We start from the raw sequence: 21,425 nt of genomic DNA, 5'->3' as shown, positions 1-21,425 counted from the left end.
GAGACAAATAGACTGCCTTCTGAGCAGAGAAAGCCAAGGCAAGCTCCTAGCAAATTCTGTGTTAAGACAAATGATTCTTTTAAAAAATATATCTGATTGCATGTGGGTGGGTGTGTTGCCTGCACGGTGCCCATAGGGATCAGCAAAAAGTGTTAGGTCCCCTGGAACTGTGAGTCACCATGTGGGCCTGGGTCCTCTGGCAGAGTAACAAGTGCTCTCAACTGTTGAGCCCTCTCTTCAGCCCAGCACAAATGGTCCTAGAACATGAGTCTTGGCAATCTTTATATGTTACTCTTCTAGTCCTGTTTCCTTAACTGCAATTTTCTTCATTGTCAATCTCTAAAGGGTTCGGGCAAGGAAACCTGGCTGTGGACCTAGATATTTTAAGAACTAGAGATTGAACATTTTCTTCCAACATGCTTGAGAAACAAAATATTTGTTCTTTCAGATGGTCTGGGATTTTAGGACATTTTCATTCACACGCACAGATGTGGAGAGAGACTGATCTTAGGGATGAGAAAACACACATGCTTAGACCGGAAATTTAGGATGTTTACATGCATGTGAAACTTAAGGTCCAGGGATCTGCCTGTCCCTGTGGCCATGAGCACTGGGATTTTTCCATGTCAGGGATCATAACTCAGGCCTGTATGCTCGTGCAGCATTCTGAAGCTACTGAGCCCTCTCAACCACTTCCAAGAATCTCCACCATTAAATGGAGTGTGAAAACTGCCATTATCCGGGAACTTTGGAAGGCTACTTACGTACTCTGTTGACTTTGAAATGCCTTTTATGGTTTCTTTCTTTCTTTTTTTGATGATCTTTGACATATAGCCTTACCATGTAGCCCTGGCTGGCCTCAGACTTGTCATTTAGCCAGGCTATTCCTGAATTCCTAATCCTCCTGCCTCAGTCTGCCAAGTGCTGGGCTTAAGGGCATGTGTCAGCAGAACAAGACAAAGTGTCTTCTCAATATATCTTTTTTTAAGATTGAAAAATTATTTATGTATCTAGGTGTATGTCTGGGTGATGGTATGCTTGTTTGCTGGGGATAATATCTGTGTGAGGGTATGTATATATGTGGGGGGTAATGTCTGTGTTAAGGTATGTATATATGTGGGGGGTAATGTCTGTGTGAGGGTATGTATGTGGGGTGTAATGTCTGTGTGAGGGTATGTAAGTATATGGGGTAATGTCTGTGTGAGGGTATGTATGTGGGGGTAATGTCTGTGTGAGGGTATGTATGTATGTGGGGGTAATGTCTGTGTGAGGGTATGTATGTATGTGGGGGTAATGTCTGTGTGAGGGTATGTATGTATGTGGGGTGTATGTCTGTGTGAGGGTATGTATGTGGGGGTAATGTCTGTGTGAGGGTATGTATGTATGTGGGGTGTAATGTCTGTGTGAGGGTATGTATGTATGTGGGGGTAATGTCTGTGTGAGGGTATGTATGTATGTGGGGTGTAATGTCTGTGTGAGGGTATGTATGTATGTGGGGGTAATGTCTGTGTGAGGGTATGTATGTATGTGGGGGTAATGTCTGTGTGAGGGTATGTATGTATGTGGGGTGTATGTCTGTGTGAGGGTATGTATGTGGGGGTAATGTCTGTGTGAGGGTATGTATGTATGTGGGGGTAATGTCTGTGTGAGGGTATGTATGTATGGAATAATATTTGTGTGAGGGTATATATGTATGGGGGGGTAATGTCTGTGTGAGGGTATGTATGTGGGGGTAATGTCTGTGTGAGGGTATGTAAGTATATGTGTGCAAGGGAGTATGCACATGTGTGTGTGTGAGAGAGAGAAGGGGGGTGTTTGTATAAGGGTATGTACATATATGGGAAGTACCCGCAGAATCCAGAAGAAGGCACCAGGACTCCTGGAGCTGGGGTTACAGGTGGTTGGGAGCTCCCTAGCATGGGTGCTGGGAACTGAACTCTGACTGTCTGCAGAGCAGTGGTTGCTCTCAACCACTGAGTCTTCTCTGCAGTCCCCAGTACATGTCTTACAGTGTGTGTGTGTGTGTGTGTGTGTGTGTGTGTGTGTGTGTGTGTTAACCATCTATAAAATAACCTTCAAAATTTCTCAACTTGTATTAATTTATAATGAATAACATTGTTCCTTTGTTTAATTTCTTTTGGGGCTGTGGTATAGACCAGATATTGCCCAGAGTGGGCAAGACCTCAGGTTTAATTCCCAAATGGAACAAAAATATAACTACTAGCTAAAAGACTGGTCAGAGTGTAGTTTAGCAATCCAGGGTATTTTTTTTTTCTAGTGTTCTCCATCAAAAAGGAGGAGCTTTTCAATCATTAAAAGAAAGGATGGGTGCTCAGAGTTAGCTGCTAGGGTGTCATTGTCGCCAGGTAAACGCTTGGGCTGTTTAGATAACTCACTTCAGCTGAAGTGTAGTACATGCCAAGGAACTTGGAGAGAGCAGGTGCCTATCACTTCTCCCAGCACCTCCAGACTCACAGGGATAGCATAAGGATGGAGTTAGAGCTTTGACCCTGGGAACAGAATATAGTTCTGGAGCTAGGCAGCTTCCTCCTGGTCTGGCCCTGCCGTCTACCTCCATTCCCTATCCCATGCACATAGGAAGTGGCACCCCACCTCTCCTGGGCACAAAGAGAGGTAGAATTAAGGTTTTATGTATACATTATTTTCACCCACATGGAGTCTATTGTGAAATGTCCCGTGGTGATTTAGCTTACTATTTCCTCTGTGGTGGTGATCAAGTGATCAGTATTTTAATTATGATGATGATGATGATGTTCCAAGTTTTGTGATAATTCCAGCTTAGGAAGCATCACCTATCTTATTTTCCAAAGGAGTAGGGTGTTTATGTGTGTTTTTATGTGTAATATAAATATATATGTAACATATATTTCTACGTATGTATATGTATATGAAGTATGATTAATGTTTCCTGTATATAACAAAATATATTTTAATATTAACCTCCCAAAATTCCAATAACCCAATAACCAAAAAGCACAGAAAAGGAAGGAAATTTAAAAAACAGAGATAAATCTAAGTAACGTTTTAAGAGAAGGGAAAATTACTGCTATGAAGAATCAGGGGTTTTTGTACATAATACAGAAGGGTGCAGGGAGTGGGTGCGTAAAAGTGACTGAGAGCAACTTGGAATAGACGAAAGGTTGAATTGGTGACAATGGCAGTGGGTGTTGGGGAGTGAGACCAGCAGGAAGCGGAAGAGCTGTGGCAAAGAAATAACCAGATTTCCAGGTGTGCTTGACTCGTATTTCCACTTGGAGATCAAGGGATAAGTGAGAGGAAACAAAGAGAAGGTGGCAGTCATTTAAACATCAGATCGTTCATAGTTCAGAAGCTTGGGGGACAGTGGGTGTGCTTATAATCCTAAGACTCAGCCTCATGCTGAGGCAGGAGGATTGCCTTGTGTTCTAGGCTACAAAGTACCAAGACTCATTGTATCGTATCGTATCGTATCCTATCCTATCCTATCCCATCCCATCCCATCCTATCCTATATCATACCATATCGAGACTCACTATGAAATAAACAAAGGAAAAAGGAGTTCAGGAAGAAAGTGTGGTGTAACATGCTCTACTACCTGGAAAACTTTAATGATCACATGTAGACCGGCCTCTGGGACAGGAGAGGTAGAAGAGAAAGGAGAGAGACAGAGAGGAAGAGAAAGGACAGAGAGACAGGCAGAGAAGCAGAAAGAGAGAGAAAGGAAGAGACGGGAGGTGGGCCTTTCTTTTAAAGGGGAACCTAGGGAACGTGCACAGCAAGCGCTCTTAGTGGCTGCTTCTGAGGACCTGTCCCCACCAGGACCTCAAGGGCAGGCCAGTACAGATGCCTAAATACTAACACCCAGTCACTTAGAAACCGGAGATGCCCTGCTAAACCTTTCCACAGCAAGTTATTTTCTCTAGAAATGGCATTTTCCAAGAGGAATTCTTATCAAAGATACAGTTTTGAGGAAAATACATATTAAATCTTAATAAAGAAAATCTATTAAAAGTTTTTGAGCACTGTGCTTCCTGACTCAATAACACAGTTAGGTTATGGTTGGAACACAGCCTTATTTTTAATTTTCCCCTTAATTGCTTCAATTTCTTTGTCTGTCACCTCATACTTATTTCCAAGTTCTTGACTTTTTTTTTAACATCTTTTTTTTCCCTAAGTTTCTTTTTTAAAAGTAACATTCCATTTCAGCTCTTTTGGCGTTTTATGTTATTTCAAGTGTTGAAAATTACACGGAAATCCCTTGAAATCTAGGTTTAGCAATAATTTGTGACCTTTACCAATTTTATTGTCTGTATGAGTTGTTTTTAGTTAAAATATATAGAACTATATCAGGAAAGATGAATGGATTACAGCCTTTATTACCAAAGTAAAAACTTTTCTTTGAAAATAAACGGGAAGAAAAAGGGAAACTGGGCCCATTAAGTTCCGTCTTCTGTGAAGGAGGAGGCCTTGCATTTCAATAGCCCATCTGGCTTTCTGAGGTTTCCCCCAGGACCCGCTCTAACTTATACCATAGGAATCATACCTGATGATGGACGTAGCCCATGGCAAAAAGGCCAGAGAAGGAAAGTAAATGGAGGTCTGTAGAAATCCACAAGGGACAGACAGCGTCCTGCTTCCTGAATAGATGCTAGAAAACACTAAACCATGGGCAGTACAGACAGGCCCCAGCGGGTTCAAGCATTCTCACTTCGCCTGGGATTCCAGTTTTCATGTGAGCCCTTGTTCTCTGTGAAGCAGACCTCTGACCTATATGTTGCTTTCTTTTTCTTTTTTGAAACCTTTTAAAGTTAGAGATAGACAAAATTCTCTAGGTGAAATCACACACAAAACAGAAGTAAACATAGGCTGTGTTCTTGTTAACTAAAAGAAAGTAACAGAGACATTTTATTGCAAGCCTTTTTGAGTAATGGCGTGTTTTAAAGGTCCAGTTGCTTTGTACCTATGAGACCAGGGGACCCAGACAGGGTCTCCCAGAAGGACTGTTTCTTGTTTGCTATGGTGACAAAGTTCCACCCATTCTCTGTAGGAACCTCGGAAAATGGCAAGAGAAAACCAGATCTTTGGGATATACTATCCCTAGGTGACTTTTGTCATTTGCCAGTCTAATAAAACAGTAACAGTAAAGTCTTTTAGTAATAAATCGGTTTGATTCCAAATTTATCTATTAAATGTCATACATGTCATTTTCTCTACTCTTGGTGTACATATGACTTTTTTGTATAAACCACAATTAATCCCAATATTTTGAGTATCTGAGACCCTGTCACCTTTATTGATTCAGAAAATCTGAAAGAGTTTGCCTGGTAAATTAGAAAACACTAAACCAGAACATAGTGATAATGGCTATTCTCCATCCTCTGCATTTGCTGTGTGAGATGGATATCCTGTGCATTTGGTGAGAGGGAGGTGCTGCAGGAGGTAACTTTGGAAATAACTCAGGATAAAAAATAGAAACACAAAAATTTAAATGCACTATAAATATATAGGATGTAGGGAAGGGTAGCCTTAAGCAAAATCAAACAAGGCTAGAAGACATCACACCATCTGACTTCAGAATATACTACAGAGCTATAATGACCAGAACCGCATGGTATTGGCATCAAGACAAACATCAGTGAAACAGAACAGAAGTACACAGTCAATTAATTTTCAGCAAAGGTGATAAGAATACATGTTGGAAAAGGATAGCCTTTCCCCACAGTAAGTGCTATGGGAGACGTCCATTCACATGTAAAAGAATGAAGCTATGTTCCCTTCTCTCTCACTAAACAAAAAGGGATAAATAAGTTACTATTACATTCTGGATCTGAAGCCTTTCATATGCAAACAGAGCGTATTTTCCTCAATACACTTGTGATATGCCATCAGCATGTAACTTCACAGAGTGAATAATCTTTTAGGCATTTGTCTGTACCATAAGGTTGGTATTTTGCTATGCTGCCAGTAGCTGATACTGCAAATTCTGGCCTTTGCATGATCATGCGTTCCCACAAACTCCCCCACACACTTCGAGCATGCATCCACATTACACATAGATATACATGCAAAGGAAATATAGCAAATGAATTTAAGGACTCAGCCTCATGGTGCAAAGACTTGAAAGAACGTGCTCAAAGCTGGTCTAGGGAAGAGATACACTGTGATATTAGTAAGCCAGGATTCCCAGAACATTCGGTACACATAGGAAGAGTCAAAGAATGTAATTGGAAAGATAAGGATTGTCTAGGCCTTTAAGAATAGGAAAAATGAATGATTGGGAAAAGCATTAATTGAAGGAAACAGGCCCCAGTGAGATTTCAGAACAGTTTTGACCACATTATAAATAATTAACATAGTGGGCCAAACATGGAGGCCTTGAGAACTATCTTAGATAAAATATATCTTATCACCTCATCCCAACTCTCTACCCTAAAGCCCAGTCCTCATCTCAAGGCCAAGATACACTTGTACACCCTTACATTTACTAAATAGCTCCCTTATTCATCCCCATCTTTGGAAGGAGAATTATAGCATTTTGTGGGTCCTGCTTAACCAATGTTGACATGTTGAACCTTAGGATTCTAGGATTTTTCCAATGCCATTTCTTTTCCTGTGTTTTTCTTTTCTAAGAAATGATCAAGGAATGCTCACCATATACCTTCAACTTGGCTTCTCACTTCCCTATTAAGCTTTTTTTGACTGTCATCCTTTCTATGGATGGTAAAATGGGCCCCCTGCTCTTTCTGAGAAGTGCTCTGATTCTGTTCCAGTCTTCTCAGTTGCTTCAAGTTCAAGGTCAGGCAGCCCCCTGTCAAGGCCTCTGGCAATGCTGACCCATTGTCCTCATGAGTTTGTGGAATTGGTAAAGATGTGTTGATGGAATAAAATTTTGTTTTGTGATAAGAGATGTAATCTACCTATTCCATAAACAGTCTCAACCTTACAAGGAGGCCAACAGACAGAAAAATGTGGGTTCTTTACAAATTTTCTGAAATAAAAGACATTTTCCAGTGATTCTGAGCTAGGAAGGAGTCTCCTCTCCATGACAAAGAAAGTATGGCTTTTCAAAGTAACAAACTCTTTTAGCAGATACAATTTTCTTAAACTATTCAGTAGAAGGTGCTACCCCCCCCCCCAATCCTCCTAAAGTGTAACTTCACTAGAAGTCACTGCAAAGTCACTCGAGCTACCTTCTGCCAAACTTCTCAACTACAGTGGGCTCCTCCTTGGGTGACTTTCGTGATTTTATGTGAAATAAAAACATAGAACATGTCAGCATAGGAACTTCTGATGCATTTCACTTGTGCAGACGTTATGTGAACTCCAGTGGGTAGGACTGATACTGAAGTCTGCTGAGCAGCTCTCATCATGGGACTTCCTGCTCTTTGTGATCCGTTGCTCAGTTCAGAAAGAGCTGGACTCCGTACAGGCTGGTCTGATGGCTCAGCGGGCACAGGTGCTTGCCATCAACCTTGACCTGCATTACATCCTTGGATCCACCTGGCAGAAGATAACCACATATGTGCTGTGGCACCCAGGTATGCACATGTGAACACATGATGAATATATACTTAGATAAATATTAAAAAAATTGAAAGGACTCACCAAGCCCACACAGGTTCTGCTGATGCTTGAAGAGTATGATTGCTTGCTTTGTGCCCAAAGACAGCTTTTCTTGGTTGCATGTTTTTGAAGTTCTTAGGTCATCTAGTGAATTTGGTGCTGAAACACGGTAGTAAAACTGAGGCTCTCTGGGGTTATGGAAACATACAAGCTTTGAAGTTAGACACATTAGTTACCCCAACTGCTGGGATTCTTTGATCTGGGGAGGATCTCAGACAGACACCTTTCATCAGGGTCTCCTGGTCACTCAGAGGTCATCATCAACTCTATCTTGATTGTGTACATTCAAATATATAAGAAAATGCTCTTGCCACTCTAATAGTCAAGGCATGTGGACACGAAGGACATGTGGACATGGTTAGAACTGAATGGCTTGGTGAGGGGAGCCACGCCTCTTAGAACTCGAGGTGTTTGTTGCATGTGTAACATGAAATGTTACTAGCTCCCCCATGGGCGTGTCTGGAAGGGGTGAGCAGGAGTGTGTGCCAGATGAGTGCTCTGAAGATTTGGGGTGCCACATTTGATTTGTCACTTAGGCAGCTCACCATGGGCGATTTTCGGTGAATTTCCAATCCCCATAAATCAGGACAAAAAGGTGACCAGACTTTAAAGCCAGGCAGGCCTCTGTTTGAAAATTACTTTGACCCCACACAAACTGTAGTACCTTATCCTAATGATCATTATTTTATCTGAAAAATTAAAATATTCACCCCACCTATGATATCAAGTTATGGGCTAGAAAAATAGCTCAGCAGTAAAGGCATTTGCTGCCAAGCCTGACAACCTGAGTTCAATTCCGGAGTCCCACATAATGGAAGGAGAGAACAGACTCTCACAGATTATTCTTTGATTTTCATCATACACATACACACACACACGCACACACATACACATGCACACATACACATGGATGCATATACACACACAAGCACATATAACACACACACACATATTCTAAATGTAATAAAAATATCCATGGGCATAACCTTTCATATACCCCCCATCTCACAAAGGACTAACAAGTGGAATTAGTTCTTATTTGTTTATAGGTGAATTAGTAGACATTATTAAAATACTGATAGTAAGTCACAGGTGAGATCATACACATATACATATATGCACGTTACAAAGACAGACGCATTAATAGATGTTTTTTTAAAAAGGTAGATAGAGAAGAATGATCCAGGCTTATACAGACAGAGGCGGGAGGAGAGAGGGGGCTTTCTGAGGAAGTTGGTTTTCAGACCGTGTGGAATTAAGGCCAGTATTTGATCACAGAAAAGAGGAGTGGTATGGAAGGTATTAGAGAAACAACATGCTGGCTCACTAGTTAGGCTGGAATGGGTATCTGGGGTGTGGGACTGGGGCTGCTAGAAAGAGATCAAACAAGTGCAGAAGATAAATAGGGATCGGACCAGCTAAGGTCTAATAAACAAGCCCCATAAGGAGCTGGACTTTATACTGAGGGCAACAGGGAGCCACTAAGAGTTACTTTCCAGGTGGGGGGTGGTGACAGGATCTGGCATGCTCATTAGAGGAAGAGCCTGCTGCTTGCACAGGACAGCAGGAGAGTGCTGGACCAATGAGGAGAGGCTAGCGGAGAAGACGGTGACTGACAGCGAGTGTTAGCAGCCTGGACTGTCAGCATCCCTGTTTGCCCCAGTTCTGTGGGAAGCCAGCACCGAGATCTCGCTCCTGATAGAGTGAATACGGCCCGAGCGCCAGTCTCTAGGAGGTACACCTCTCCCTGAACCAAGTGAGAGCCTTTTGGAAGTTGCATTAAGTCCTTGAGGCCACTGGGGTGCCATTAAACTTCTGCTTCGGCACACTGAGTGGAACGGAATCTCAGCCTGTAAATGAGTATAACTGATGTTGGCTTCGAGCTAGTGCACAGTCCTAGAAACAGCATACGTCTGGAAAGTCACTTGGGTACCATTTGGAGCAGTGAACTGTGATTTACTTGGCCCTACCCTAGTGGCCTGTATGTGCCAATATAGCTTCCATGGTCTTTTCTACGTTGTTCCAGGGAATAACTTATGGAATGAAAATATCCATTTAAAAATATATTTTCTATATCTTATTCATTTTCTTGGTGAATGGGGATTATGGAGGTCAGTATTTATTGCCCAAAATGTGTCATTTAGCTGAAAGTAGCAAGTCATAACCTAAAAATGTACAGTTTAAATTAAAGTTACAGGTCATAACCCAACGTATTTTTTCTTATTGACTGTATATAATAACTGAAGTTGAGAAAAGTGTGCTTTTATACAGAAGAAATTTAGATTTATTTCAGAGGGAATTTTTAAGTGCTTAGTATTTTTATCTTCCCTTGTATATCACTATCATTATTAATTACTTACTCTCTAATGTGCAAATATAGAAGAAATCCTACTCATGAAATTCAGTGTTTAAAGAGCAAACTAATCTGGGTATGGTGGTGTATACTGTAATCCCAGCACTTGAGATGCAGAAACAGGTGGCTGTCTGAGTCTGAGGCCAGCCTGGTCTACATGATAAGTTCCAGCCAGCCAGGGCTATGTACAGAGACCCTGTCTGAGAAAAAAAATAAAGAAAAATAAAGCTGATATCATCCTGATAAGTCCTGTGTGGTCACAGCCTATGTTGTAACCATCCTTTTATTCCCACAGAATCACCAGTATGAACCCAATGCTTACGGTCTAGTGAGCATATGGCTATCCTATGCAAATGGACATTAACATTGACCCCTTTATACTGAAACCTCATTGTTTGGAGTATTACTAGTGTGAAAGAGTTCCTTGGCCAAGAGAGGTGCTCTGGACTTGGGAGAATGACTGTTTCTAAAATGTACAAGAGAAGCAGCCTCAAACACAAGTCTGTGTGATGAGTGCATTTGAAGCTACCTTGGGAAATATTTTCCTCTGTTAATAAAAGCATCCAATTCTTGAATCTAGCTGTCGAAGTTCATAGATGCTTAATACCTAAGAAAAGAATTTCCAATAAACAAAGAGATAAGCACTTTTCTCATTTGGAAAAGCCTAAAGAGGGGAAAGATAGATTCATAAATACATTGGAGAATTTTGTAAGTGTGTGCCAGGATAAACAATAATAATGCCACTGTTCTCTATGTATGGGGGCGGTCATTGTACTTTCTGAAATACTACCTCATGTGATGTTTAAGAACCCTCTTAAGCAGGATTGAAAGAGGAGGAAATCATATTTTAGAGTAGGTAGCTGACCTTTCTAGAGTCCAGGCAGTTCTTAATTTATGCATCAAAGACTCTAATCTGGCCTGGGAGGTGGCTCTGCCCATAAGACACTTGCCTAGCAAACAGGGGTTCCCAAGTTTGGATCCCCAGAACCCACATAAAAAATTGGCAAGGTGGTATGCTCTTGTAATCCCAGGGATGATGAGATTAGAGGCCAAGATGCAGGAGACCCTCCAGCCTGCTCGACAACTAGACCGCCCTCCTTGGCAACGTTCCATTCAATGATACACCCTGCCTCCAACCAAAAGTGGAAGGTGCCTGAGGAATGACACTTGGGGCTATCCTCTGACCTCTGTGCACATACCCAAATGACACCCCTACAACTATGTTTTCTGATTGTTAAGCCAAAATTTAAATGTTTAGTAGCAAGTAAATAATTGGAGAAACAATCGTTGTGTTAGTTATAAATCTACTTGCAATCAATGAGCTCACATCGAAGTCTCTCCTTGATCTGCCTGCACAGCCGCTGTCTAGCTATCCATTTGTTATACAATGAATTCTCTCAAAATTGCTTTTATTGTTTTATCCTAGAAACAAGACAGGCTCTGAGTACAAAATTTAGAAATGTACATTGGCTTCATAGATATACCATGACCATGATTGAGCGCTTCACAGATAACATCTTAAACTTATTTTTTTTAAAAAAATAGTTATTATATGTGCGAATTGGCGGGTAAAGGTAAACCACAGCACACACAAGGAAGTAAAAGACAAATCACCCAAGTCATGTCTTTCTTGTACCATGTGGTCCTGGGGACCAAGCTCTGGTCATCGGTCTTGGCAGTAAGCGCCTTTACCTGCTGAGTCACCTCTCCAGCCCAGGTTTTATACTCCTTAACATTTTAATACTTTCTAGAGTATTTACAGATGAAATAGTTAAGAGTAGTTTTGTTATTTCATTAGAATATGAAAAAAAAAACACCTCGTGTCAACACCACCACTCACAATCTTTATTCTGCAGCAGAGAGGCTCCCTTGCAAGGCGGGGCTGCTCGCCTTTGCTGTTAGAGGCTCCACTTAAGAATGGCCTTGCTGAGCTCCCTAAGTAAACTCCTTACTTTTCCCTGGAGTAAATTCTTGGCAAGGAAATGCTGTGTATTGCAGTATATAACACATCTAAACACACACACACACACACACACACACAACACACACACACACGAGTTGTTCATTTCTGAGCTTAGTCATTTTAGAAATTTAGAAATGCCTGTTGTTAGACTATCGAAAGTCATGCTTTTGTTTGGCACAGCTCAGCAGTAGCACTGTGAATGTCGTAAGGGAAGAACTCCATTATGTGTGTGCACAGTGCCTACTGCCCATTGCTGAGCCATGCGGATAGCCGACAGAGACAGTGCTGCACGCAACCACACCTGTGGCACATAAATCTTTCTCTTTAATCTTGGTAGGAAGAATTTCAAGTGCTGCCATGTATTCTCCTATGAAATAAAATAATGAGGGGCCTGCTTAAAGGCCCGTTATAATAGCCCCATAAATAAGGACATCGGGGAGCATTTTAAGTCGTTGGAAGTAGGAGCACAGCTTCTGAGCTATCAAGAACCTTAAGGTTGAGCCAATATGATCACTTTATTTTACTGTAAGGAAAGAAAGCAAATATTTGTAAAAATTCACCAAGGGAAAGTAAGAAGGGACTCGTGAGAGTGGAAAGGGCTCCAGGGAAGAAAGTACTCCAATTATATTTTGCATATTTCATGAAAAGACATGAAAAACAGTGTGTTTTGTAGACTAAAATGGAAAACTCGTTGGCTGGTATTTCCACACAAATGCATACCTTTGATCTTAGTTTTTTCTGAATTACACATGCACTCTGAAATTTAAACTTCTTTACTATAATATGGTATAATTGAAATGGTCAACCATTTTTGGAATATTTAATATTCAATTTTAAAGGTGAGTGCAACCTGTGTGTGCGCATGCGCCACTTTCAGAGGAGACATTGGATCCCCTACAGCTGCTGTTAACTGAATTTGGGTACTCGGGAAGAGCAGCAAATTCTTTACCACTGGGCCCTTTCTCCATCCCCTAAAATGGTCGAATAAAACGTTATTCATGACCGTGGATCCCAGTGCAGAAGGAGCCGGCTCCACCCCTCCCTTATGGGAATGACGTTCTCCTACGTCACTGAGCACGTCACTGAGCAAGCTGTCTTTCTGCTCTGTTCCAGGTAGCAGTTTTACCACGTCATCAGGATTATATGCAGGAAATAATTCGCTCACCAATTCCTCTGGATTTAACAGTTCACAGCAGGTAATTTAATTAGGGAATTCAACTTCTGAAACATTTCAAAATGCACAATTTTACATAAAGGAAGAGTTGTTTGTGTTAAACCGTGAGCGCTTTCTTATGCTTTTCAATCATTTCCTTTCTGCAATCTCTGTAGCCGTCGTTTATGGTGAGTCTTATGGTTTGCAGATGGGTTTCATTTTGTTCGTGCTGTGGCATAGAATGGAAGTTCTGAAGGATTTCTACGTCCTTGCCTAAAGTTTGCTTGCAAGTCTGAGCTCATGAGTGAATATGTATGTGCTTATATGACGTCACGAAAGACGTATAAACACAGCATTTACGATTTGAATGTGCAGTGTGGGAAATGAGCAGCGGTGCCTTGACCCTCCACTCCCCTGTGCTTTGATTTGGTAGGACTATCCGTCTTATCCCGGCTTTGGCCAGGGTCAGTATGCCCAGTATTATAACAGCTCCCCGTATCCAGCGCACTACATGACCAGCAGTAACGCCAGCCCAACGACACCGTCGACCAACGCCACTTACCAACTCCAAGAACCACCTTCTGGCATCACGAGTCAGGCCGTCACGGACCCCACGGCAGGTAACCACGTGTTTTACTTAGTCCTGGCTCGATTCTTAGGCTTACCTGCGTTTTTCTGAGGTCGGTCAACTCATGCAGTGGGTTGTACCCTTTTGGCAGATTTTCATAAATACTTAACTACCTTGGACTACACAATTGTGACACCACATTTATTATTGCTTATTTGTTTGAAAATGTTAATATAAGGTATGTGAACTTCTCAAACACATGGGAGGTTTTATTGATTTATTGGACAATATTCTCAATTTTCATTGTATAGTATACATAGAACATAGCCTTTAGGAATATACTTAGAAATAACTACTTACTATTATTGATAACTAGATATGAGACTAATTTAATACTACACGTGGAATATCCAAATAGATTTCAATATTTAGAATTTAATGTTTTTTATAATTACATAGTGATTTTCATGATAGCAGTACATTGCTAAAAGTTTGAAAAACTGAAAAATTTCAAAAAATCCCAAAGGGGAGTTATGCAGACCAAGAAGCCGGGCCCATCTTTCCCTTCCCATGACACACTGTGGATTGTGTACCAGTGTCTCTGGTGTGAGCATATCCCAGCCCATCCTTCTCCTCCCATGACATGCTGTGGCTTGTACAGCAGTGTGAATGGTGTGGACATTTGTTATACTTCTGCCCAAGGCCTTGCCAACAGTGCTTTTCCAGCTGGGGATCTTAGCTCCATTGTCTTTTTTCTTTCTTTCCCTCCACTGGTTTGCTCTTCTGGGGACAAGTAACCATCCAGCATTGTATGCTTACTTTCCTCAATTAATCTTCCTGCATCTCTGAAACCTCTCACCCCATTATCTTAAGTTTAAAAACTGGAGCCCTTCATCTCATGGCTTATGAGCCCACCTGTTGTTTTCACAAAGTAAGAGTTTTTTTCCTCTTGTCTACAGAATCCCTTCATTTTGGGACAGTGACTTGCCTTTCTTCTTAGAGGGGAAAAAAGAAACTTTAATGGTAAAAATTCATAAATATTAACTGAAAGAATTGGTATGATTTATGAAATATCTGGTAGGTTTTTAAGTATTGAATTAAGAAATGTATACTTTTATCAAAATCATTTCATTTCAGGTGTGTTTTTTTCTGAATTATGTAGTCCATTGGGTTAAAGGCAATATTCTGGAATCCTGGAATCCTAGAAAACTAAAGTGAAGTTTCTCATGTTGTAATGACCCCCCCCAACCATAATATTATTTCTGTTGCTACTCTATAACTGTAACCTTACTACTGTTATGAATCATGATGTTAATATCTACATTTTCTGATGGTTTTAGGCAACCCACAGGTTGAGAACCCCTGGTGGAGCATTTCACTTGGAATTATGTTCAATTTCTAGATCAGCTTGGTACAAACTAGTATCCTGACAATACTGAGTTTTTCTATCCATGGGCCTAGAATATATTGGGTTTCTTTCATCTGGATGTTGTACTTTCTTCATGCTGTTCTTGTAAATGTCTTGTCTCTCTTCTCCCCTTTTCCCTCTACCATTCCCCTGCTGATCTAAATGATGGTGTACAAGAGAGTGATAGTGTAATTTCTATGACTTTTCATGTCTTAACCCTGTTATGATCATTTATTTCAGAAGTTTCTCTTTCCCCTCTTTAGGGAAGAAGGTCATTCTTCAGCATTGACTAGGGGGACAGTTGTCATCTGTGAACAAAGGGTTTCTTTCTTCCACCATGACCTAGGTAGTTCTGGGTTTGCTCTTTATTAGCTGGGCTTTCCAGTGGTGTGTTGAACAGGGGTGGGAAAGGAGTTGACTTTTTCCTGTTCTTATTGTAGGAAGAAAGCATCTAGTTTCTCACTCATTGGGTGGGAGATTAATTGTATCATTCAAAAATGTATCTGTATTAATTCTTTAATATTTAATATATAACCCCAGCTTACTCCTCCCACAACTCCAACCATAGTTACTTCCACCTTTCCCTGCACCAACTACGTGTCTTCTTTGTTCTTTTTAAAAATAACCCAGCAGCTCCAGTCTGTGCTGTTCGTGCACTCCTGTCCATGAGGGTGTCCAATGGAATGTGGGCCCTGACAGTGTCTTTAGATGGCCTTCAGCAGGAGCAGAGCCTTCCCTTTGCTCCTACTTTGTCATGAGTGGGGCTATTGGGTTTGGTCAAGCGCTCTTTCCACACCTGTTGAAATGTTTGTAACTTTTCTTCTTTAACAGACTGATTTGATGGATTACAGTTATTTTCCAAAGTTGAACCAACCTTGCATACCTATGATATTCCCACTTGGTCATATTGTATAATTCTTCATATATGTTCTCTAACTCAGTTGATGATACTTTCTTGAGAATCTTCACATGTATATTCGCGAGAGATCCTTGTCTATAGTGTTCATATCCTGTGATGTCTGCATCTGGTTTTACTATTAGCATAATGCTAGCTTTATCGCCTAAACTGGGAAGCATTCCCTTTGTGTGTGTTTTCTAGGTGACTACAGAGAATTCAAATAGTTTGTTCATTAAATATTTGATAAAATATACTAGTGAACTTACCTGGCTCTAGTGCTTTCTCTTTGGATCTGTAATTAATTCAGATAAGTAGATCTGTTTAAGTTATCTCCTTCACGGGAGTTTCAGCAGGTTGTTTCTCTCAAGGAATTGATCCATAACACCTAGTCTACCTAATCTATGAGCATAATATTGTTCATTAAAAATGGGTTTTCTTTTGTTTATTTGTTTTTTTGAGACATGTAGCTCTGGCTGACTCCAAACTCTTGACCCTTGCCTCAGCCTCAAGGGCGGTAACCATAGACATAAGTGTTTCTGGATCATGATAATTTTATTGTTACTTTAACAGTTTTAAATATCTAGTGATGATTTTCTTCCATTTGTGGTATTAGAAATCTGCACATCTTCCATTTTCATCAGGATTAGCCAGGTTATGTCTCCGAATTGTTAACTGTCCTTATTTTAGGAAAGAGAGGCTCTTTGTTTTTTTTTTTTTCTTCCCTTAATTTTTTTAATTTTACAGACTTTATTTTAATTTCGTTACTTCCTCATTTTTTTAATGTACTTTTGATTTGATGGGTGATCGGGTGACTGATCTCAGGTCTTCTTTCACTGTTAAGGTTCCATGGAAGTACTGGTTTTGGGTGCACCACAAAATGTCACAGGTCTTTTTTTTTTGTTAATTTACTCCAAATATGTTTACATAATTTTCATTGCCATTGAAACCCTTTCTTTCAGTGAATTTATAGGGAAGGAAAATCTGGGAACTTTGATGGTATATAATTTTCACCAGCTACAATTGCTAGATTATTCCTCTTTTATCAATTAAATGGATCTCTAGCATTTGAGAAAGAATGGTGCTCCTATAAAGGAGAGTATTCATAAAAATTATAATTCCACTGTCTATTAAAAAAATGGAGCAAAATCAGCTGTGTAGTTTCCTGGGAGATCCCAGATGCAAGCAGTATGAGACCAAATCATAGTTTTTATTAGCTGTAAAATGATGAACTGCACTTGCTTTCAATTTCTTCCTTAAAAGACTGTTTTAGTAACTCATTTTTTTTTCTTCAGTGTTTAAAATGTAGAAAGATGGGAAAGGAAATTTTTGGTGTGTTTCATCTTTTGCTAATAGGCAAATTAACATACCATCTTTTAGGCTCTGGGGTATAAATTGTATAATCTTGTACTAAACCCTCAAATTAATATAACCAAATGTGTGTTTTTAAAAGGATGTGCAAAGAATTTAGTGTCTTGAAAGTATTATTATAAAGGAACTTTTAAAATAAACCGTCTTTTCTCAAAGAAGAAACTAAGTCATTCTTTAATGTATATTAAATATAATACAATTTATAATATATAATATATATTTTACCTCATGAGTCATGCACACAAGCTCAATATGGATGTTCACTCGAACAGCTACTATTTCTTGTTAAGTAATTTGCTTTGAAAATGTACTTCTTGTCCCAAATCTCTCAGAACATTTCCTACTAATTATGGCAACTATCATTTTCATAATAATGCATAATCAAATATACTCAAATGTAATTCAGGAGTTTAGAGTTTTAAGTTTGTTATTACACACCAAGCCCATGAGGTCCGTTCTATTTTGTCCACTTCTTACAGGTTTGCCTACTGTTTGGAATGGGTTGACCAGGAGTCAGAAGGTGTTAGAGGGTCAGTTTTAGTACAATGGATCCTAAAGGCACATAGCTGTTTAATGTCCAGTAAACATCAGGAAGCTAAGAAGGTTGTGGCTGAATTCTTAGGAAAGAAATCTTTGCTTACGAGTCTTGTAATTTTTCTTTTCTTTTTTACTGCTATAAAGCAAATCAGAGCGACAGAAAAGGGTGTCTGGTGGAAAACACCCTTGCAGCTGATGGGAAATAAAAGCCAGTTGTTTATTTATTAGGAGAGAATTTTCCTATGAATGCCATAGACATGTAAATTTTTTTCGAAAAGAATGGGTTGAACTCTCCCTTTAGGGCTCACTGACCGCATGCAGACGACTTGGTAGCTAAGGTGATGTGCAGGAGCCTTGCCAATATTGAATTTCAAGTGACAGAGGAAAAATCAGTGTAAGAGGGAATTCAATATTCATGGGAAACCATTTGTTCCCTCTGCCTCTTTGATCCCTGCCAAGGCACAAGAAAGTAGAGCAAAGGACTTGAAAAATGGGACAGATTCTGTGCAAAACCCAGAACTCTATGCTCTTGCAGGAACTCGGTGGGACAGGATGGAAAGCTAAACTGCTAGACGTCTCCCCATAAACGCAGGAGATGCATGTCTGGTATCTAGGACTGCACATGCCTGGGATTGCTCACTGCAGAAATGATGCTAAGGTTTGCAATAGCATACAGCCTGCTCCCTGCATGCTGGCCGTGGTCTATAGCATGCACCCTGCTCCCTGCATGCCGGCCATGCCCTGAATGGTTGGGAAATCTGCAGGCCATATTTGCTCATTTTCACAGATGCCTGTAGACGTCGAAGAAGTCTGCAATTTGTTCAGCTTAAGAATAAACCATTTCAGTGAAATAATCTCCACTAACTTTTTTGGAAACATTTGTCAGCAAAACAAATGTTTGTATCTAAAATAGCCAGGCTATTAAGATGTGAGAAGGGAAAACAGATGTTTGTTCAGGGCTGTTGGATTTGTGTGTCTTGATGGCATTTGTTTTCTTCCTTTCTGTTTCCTTGGAGGACATGCAGTGGTACCCAAACGGGACTATAAACTATATAGAAGTAAAGTCCATTTTATGTTTTATGATGTTAAAATACAATACAAATGAATTTTATCATTTGGAAAAATGTCCCTAATTTTCTAATTAAATGTGGACGGGAGGTGGCCAGCGACCACTTATATTTGGTATGCAGTGTAAGAAGTGCAGATTCAGACTTAGAGAAATTATTCATTCCATGACTCCCTTTGATTTGCCTAAGGTTTTTGATGAGTTCACCAAGTGTCAGGACAGCTTACTGAGCCACTTTAGGACACTGGAGTCTTCAGCATGTTTATGTAGAATATATGTCTTATACATCAGTAATCAAAATCAAATCATACACATGTTATTAATCTAATTAAGTTAACCACCCAAAACACTCATTATTTAGCTTCCTTCACAATGGATTCTTTATTTGGAATATCATAAAATGCTAAGCATCCTGTTGGACCAACATGCATCCATGTATAGTGGGGTTGGTTGGTCAGAGGACATATGGCTATTAGTGTCCAACATCCTTCTGCTTCATTGAACTAGAATCAGAGAGTTTGAGAGTGGATTTGTTTGTTTGGTTTTTGAAGGGCTCACAGTCAAACCAAGGACTTCTCCCATGCTAAGCAAATGTTCTACTGTCAAATTAACCCTCATCCCAGTAAGTGAGTTTTGGATTAAGTGTTAAAGGTATGATTGGTAGGTTGATATCTAAACTTGTAAGCTCATTTTGGTGAGTATTTTTTATTACTGAGCAGTAATGATGCATTAACATAGTACAAAATAAGAAAGGAACAACAATGTTCACAGAGAAGAGTGAGTCTCCCCTTATCATCTGTGACCAGGCCCTAGGTTGCTCTCAACTAATAAGGATGGTCTTTAGCTACCTCTCTTCCACATTCAATTTCTTTCTTTTTCCCTGAACACATTAACTTAATTAATTATCACCCAGCTACCCAGAAATAGGACATTGTGGACACGTAGCCACATTTCACAGATGAGAAAGCTAAGATGAAGTCAACGTCAGTGCATCCACCAGCTCTAGACCCTTGGCTTCAAGCGTGGGCTCCTAAGCAGGAAAGTGTGCTGCTGCGGAGAGCAGCTGGGCCTGAGCGCTCATATGGACAGAAAAGTGAAAATGTACATGAAGAGCCCTAAGAGGTTGCAGCTATGTTACAGTTTCTTCCATCATCATGGCACTCAGCAGAGACATCTGTTAAATAGATGGTAGAGGTTTGAACGAGAACCGACCCCCACAGAATAAGGCAGGCTTTAAGTTTCTGTTATTTTAGAATCTCAGACTTCTAAGAGTAGTGTACAGATCACTGGAGGCTTCTTCCACGCTCTCACGTGTGTCCCACTCCCTACTTCGTATGCTACCCGCCATGTTTTGCTTGGGGAACAATTTGTCGTCCCTCTGTCATTTTCTTCCCTTTCCCTCCATCCCCAAGAGGCCCATTTTCTGACTTACCCGACTGCATTTTCACTTTTTAAAATTCTCCAGGTCAGATAAGCACTGAATGCAGGTATAGCATAGAATTGTATCAAGTAAAATGGAAGCTATTCGTTTAAGGATGAAAGTGGAAATCTTAGCATCCTAAATCATTTTCTAACATTTTTAATGATGTCCTCTGAAACTTTCTCAAGTATCTTCTTCTAAAATTAAAGTCAAGTTTCTTTAGGACCTTTATAGAAATGTTCCTGCTTCTCAGTTCATACCGCTGCTGCTATTCAAGGGCACAATTTTCTACTCTCTTATATTGTGTGTGTAGTTCTTCACCTGGTTGATTTTGTGATCATAGATTGATCTGGAAATCATATCTGCCATTGTTTCATTTGAAAAAAAAAGATTCTGAGTTTTAGACAGATTGAAAACTATCTAGAATACAGTTATATTGTAAATCAGCCACCCTCTTGTCATCTATGAACCCACGTATTTCACATGAAGTAGATGGGCAGCTATTAGCTATAAACTCGGGACTGCCTTTATAAACGCCTTTGTCGAAGGTCATCCATCACCTTGTTGAATACAGAAACAGAATCTAGAAAGAATAAAATTTCCAAGCGTTTCAGCCTGTCCTCAGTGGAGTCTCCTGCTCAGGTGGCTGCCTCAGGAAACAGAGTGACATGACATGACCTTTCCCACACAGCTCAACCTTCTTCTTGAAAAATCCCAATGTAGAACAAGTTAGGGACACTGGTTGTGAGGTCTTATGATAGAGATCTTTCTACTTTTCAGGTTTCCTTCTCTCCCTCTGGCATGTTGATGCTCCTGAGAATGATTATAGTATCCCTTGCTTTCCTGACTGTAACTACCTGAGTACCACTCTTTCTACCTACCCAACACCTCAACCATGGAATATCTCTGAATGCCTCTTGGGCACCACTCTCCCTTGGAGCTCAATGTAGAGAAACTGAGATGGTAGACCGGGACTTGGAGTTGGTCTAGCTGTCCTTGGGTTTGAATTCTGATTCTGCCATTTCCTCTTGACAAGTCATGAGCAGTAGATCTCTTTGAGTTAAGACT

At 40.3% G+C, this 21,425-nt stretch overlaps 1 protein-coding gene across 13 annotated transcripts in view; it reads left to right on the top strand.

The window, feature by feature from the left end:
* Eya1 (EYA transcriptional coactivator and phosphatase 1) overlaps positions 1–21,425 on the top strand; it is a 143,777-nt gene that overhangs the window by 44,723 nt on the left and 77,629 nt on the right. For all 13 annotated transcript variants that reach the window (XM_075971402.1, XM_075971403.1, XM_075971406.1 and 10 more), the window contains 2 exons: positions 13,053–13,135; positions 13,526–13,712. In XM_075971402.1, coding sequence (XP_075827517.1) covers positions 13,053–13,135; positions 13,526–13,712 — 270 coding nt within the window. The remainder of the gene's footprint in view (positions 1–13,052; positions 13,136–13,525; positions 13,713–21,425) is intronic.

The sequence above is a fragment of the Microtus pennsylvanicus genome, chromosome 5 (genome assembly GCF_037038515.1).
Source record: "Microtus pennsylvanicus isolate mMicPen1 chromosome 5, mMicPen1.hap1, whole genome shotgun sequence".
Taxonomy (NCBI): domain Eukaryota; kingdom Metazoa; phylum Chordata; class Mammalia; order Rodentia; family Cricetidae; genus Microtus; species Microtus pennsylvanicus.
Note: the sequence above shows the minus strand (reverse complement) of the source record. Positions and strands in the feature narration are given on the sequence as shown.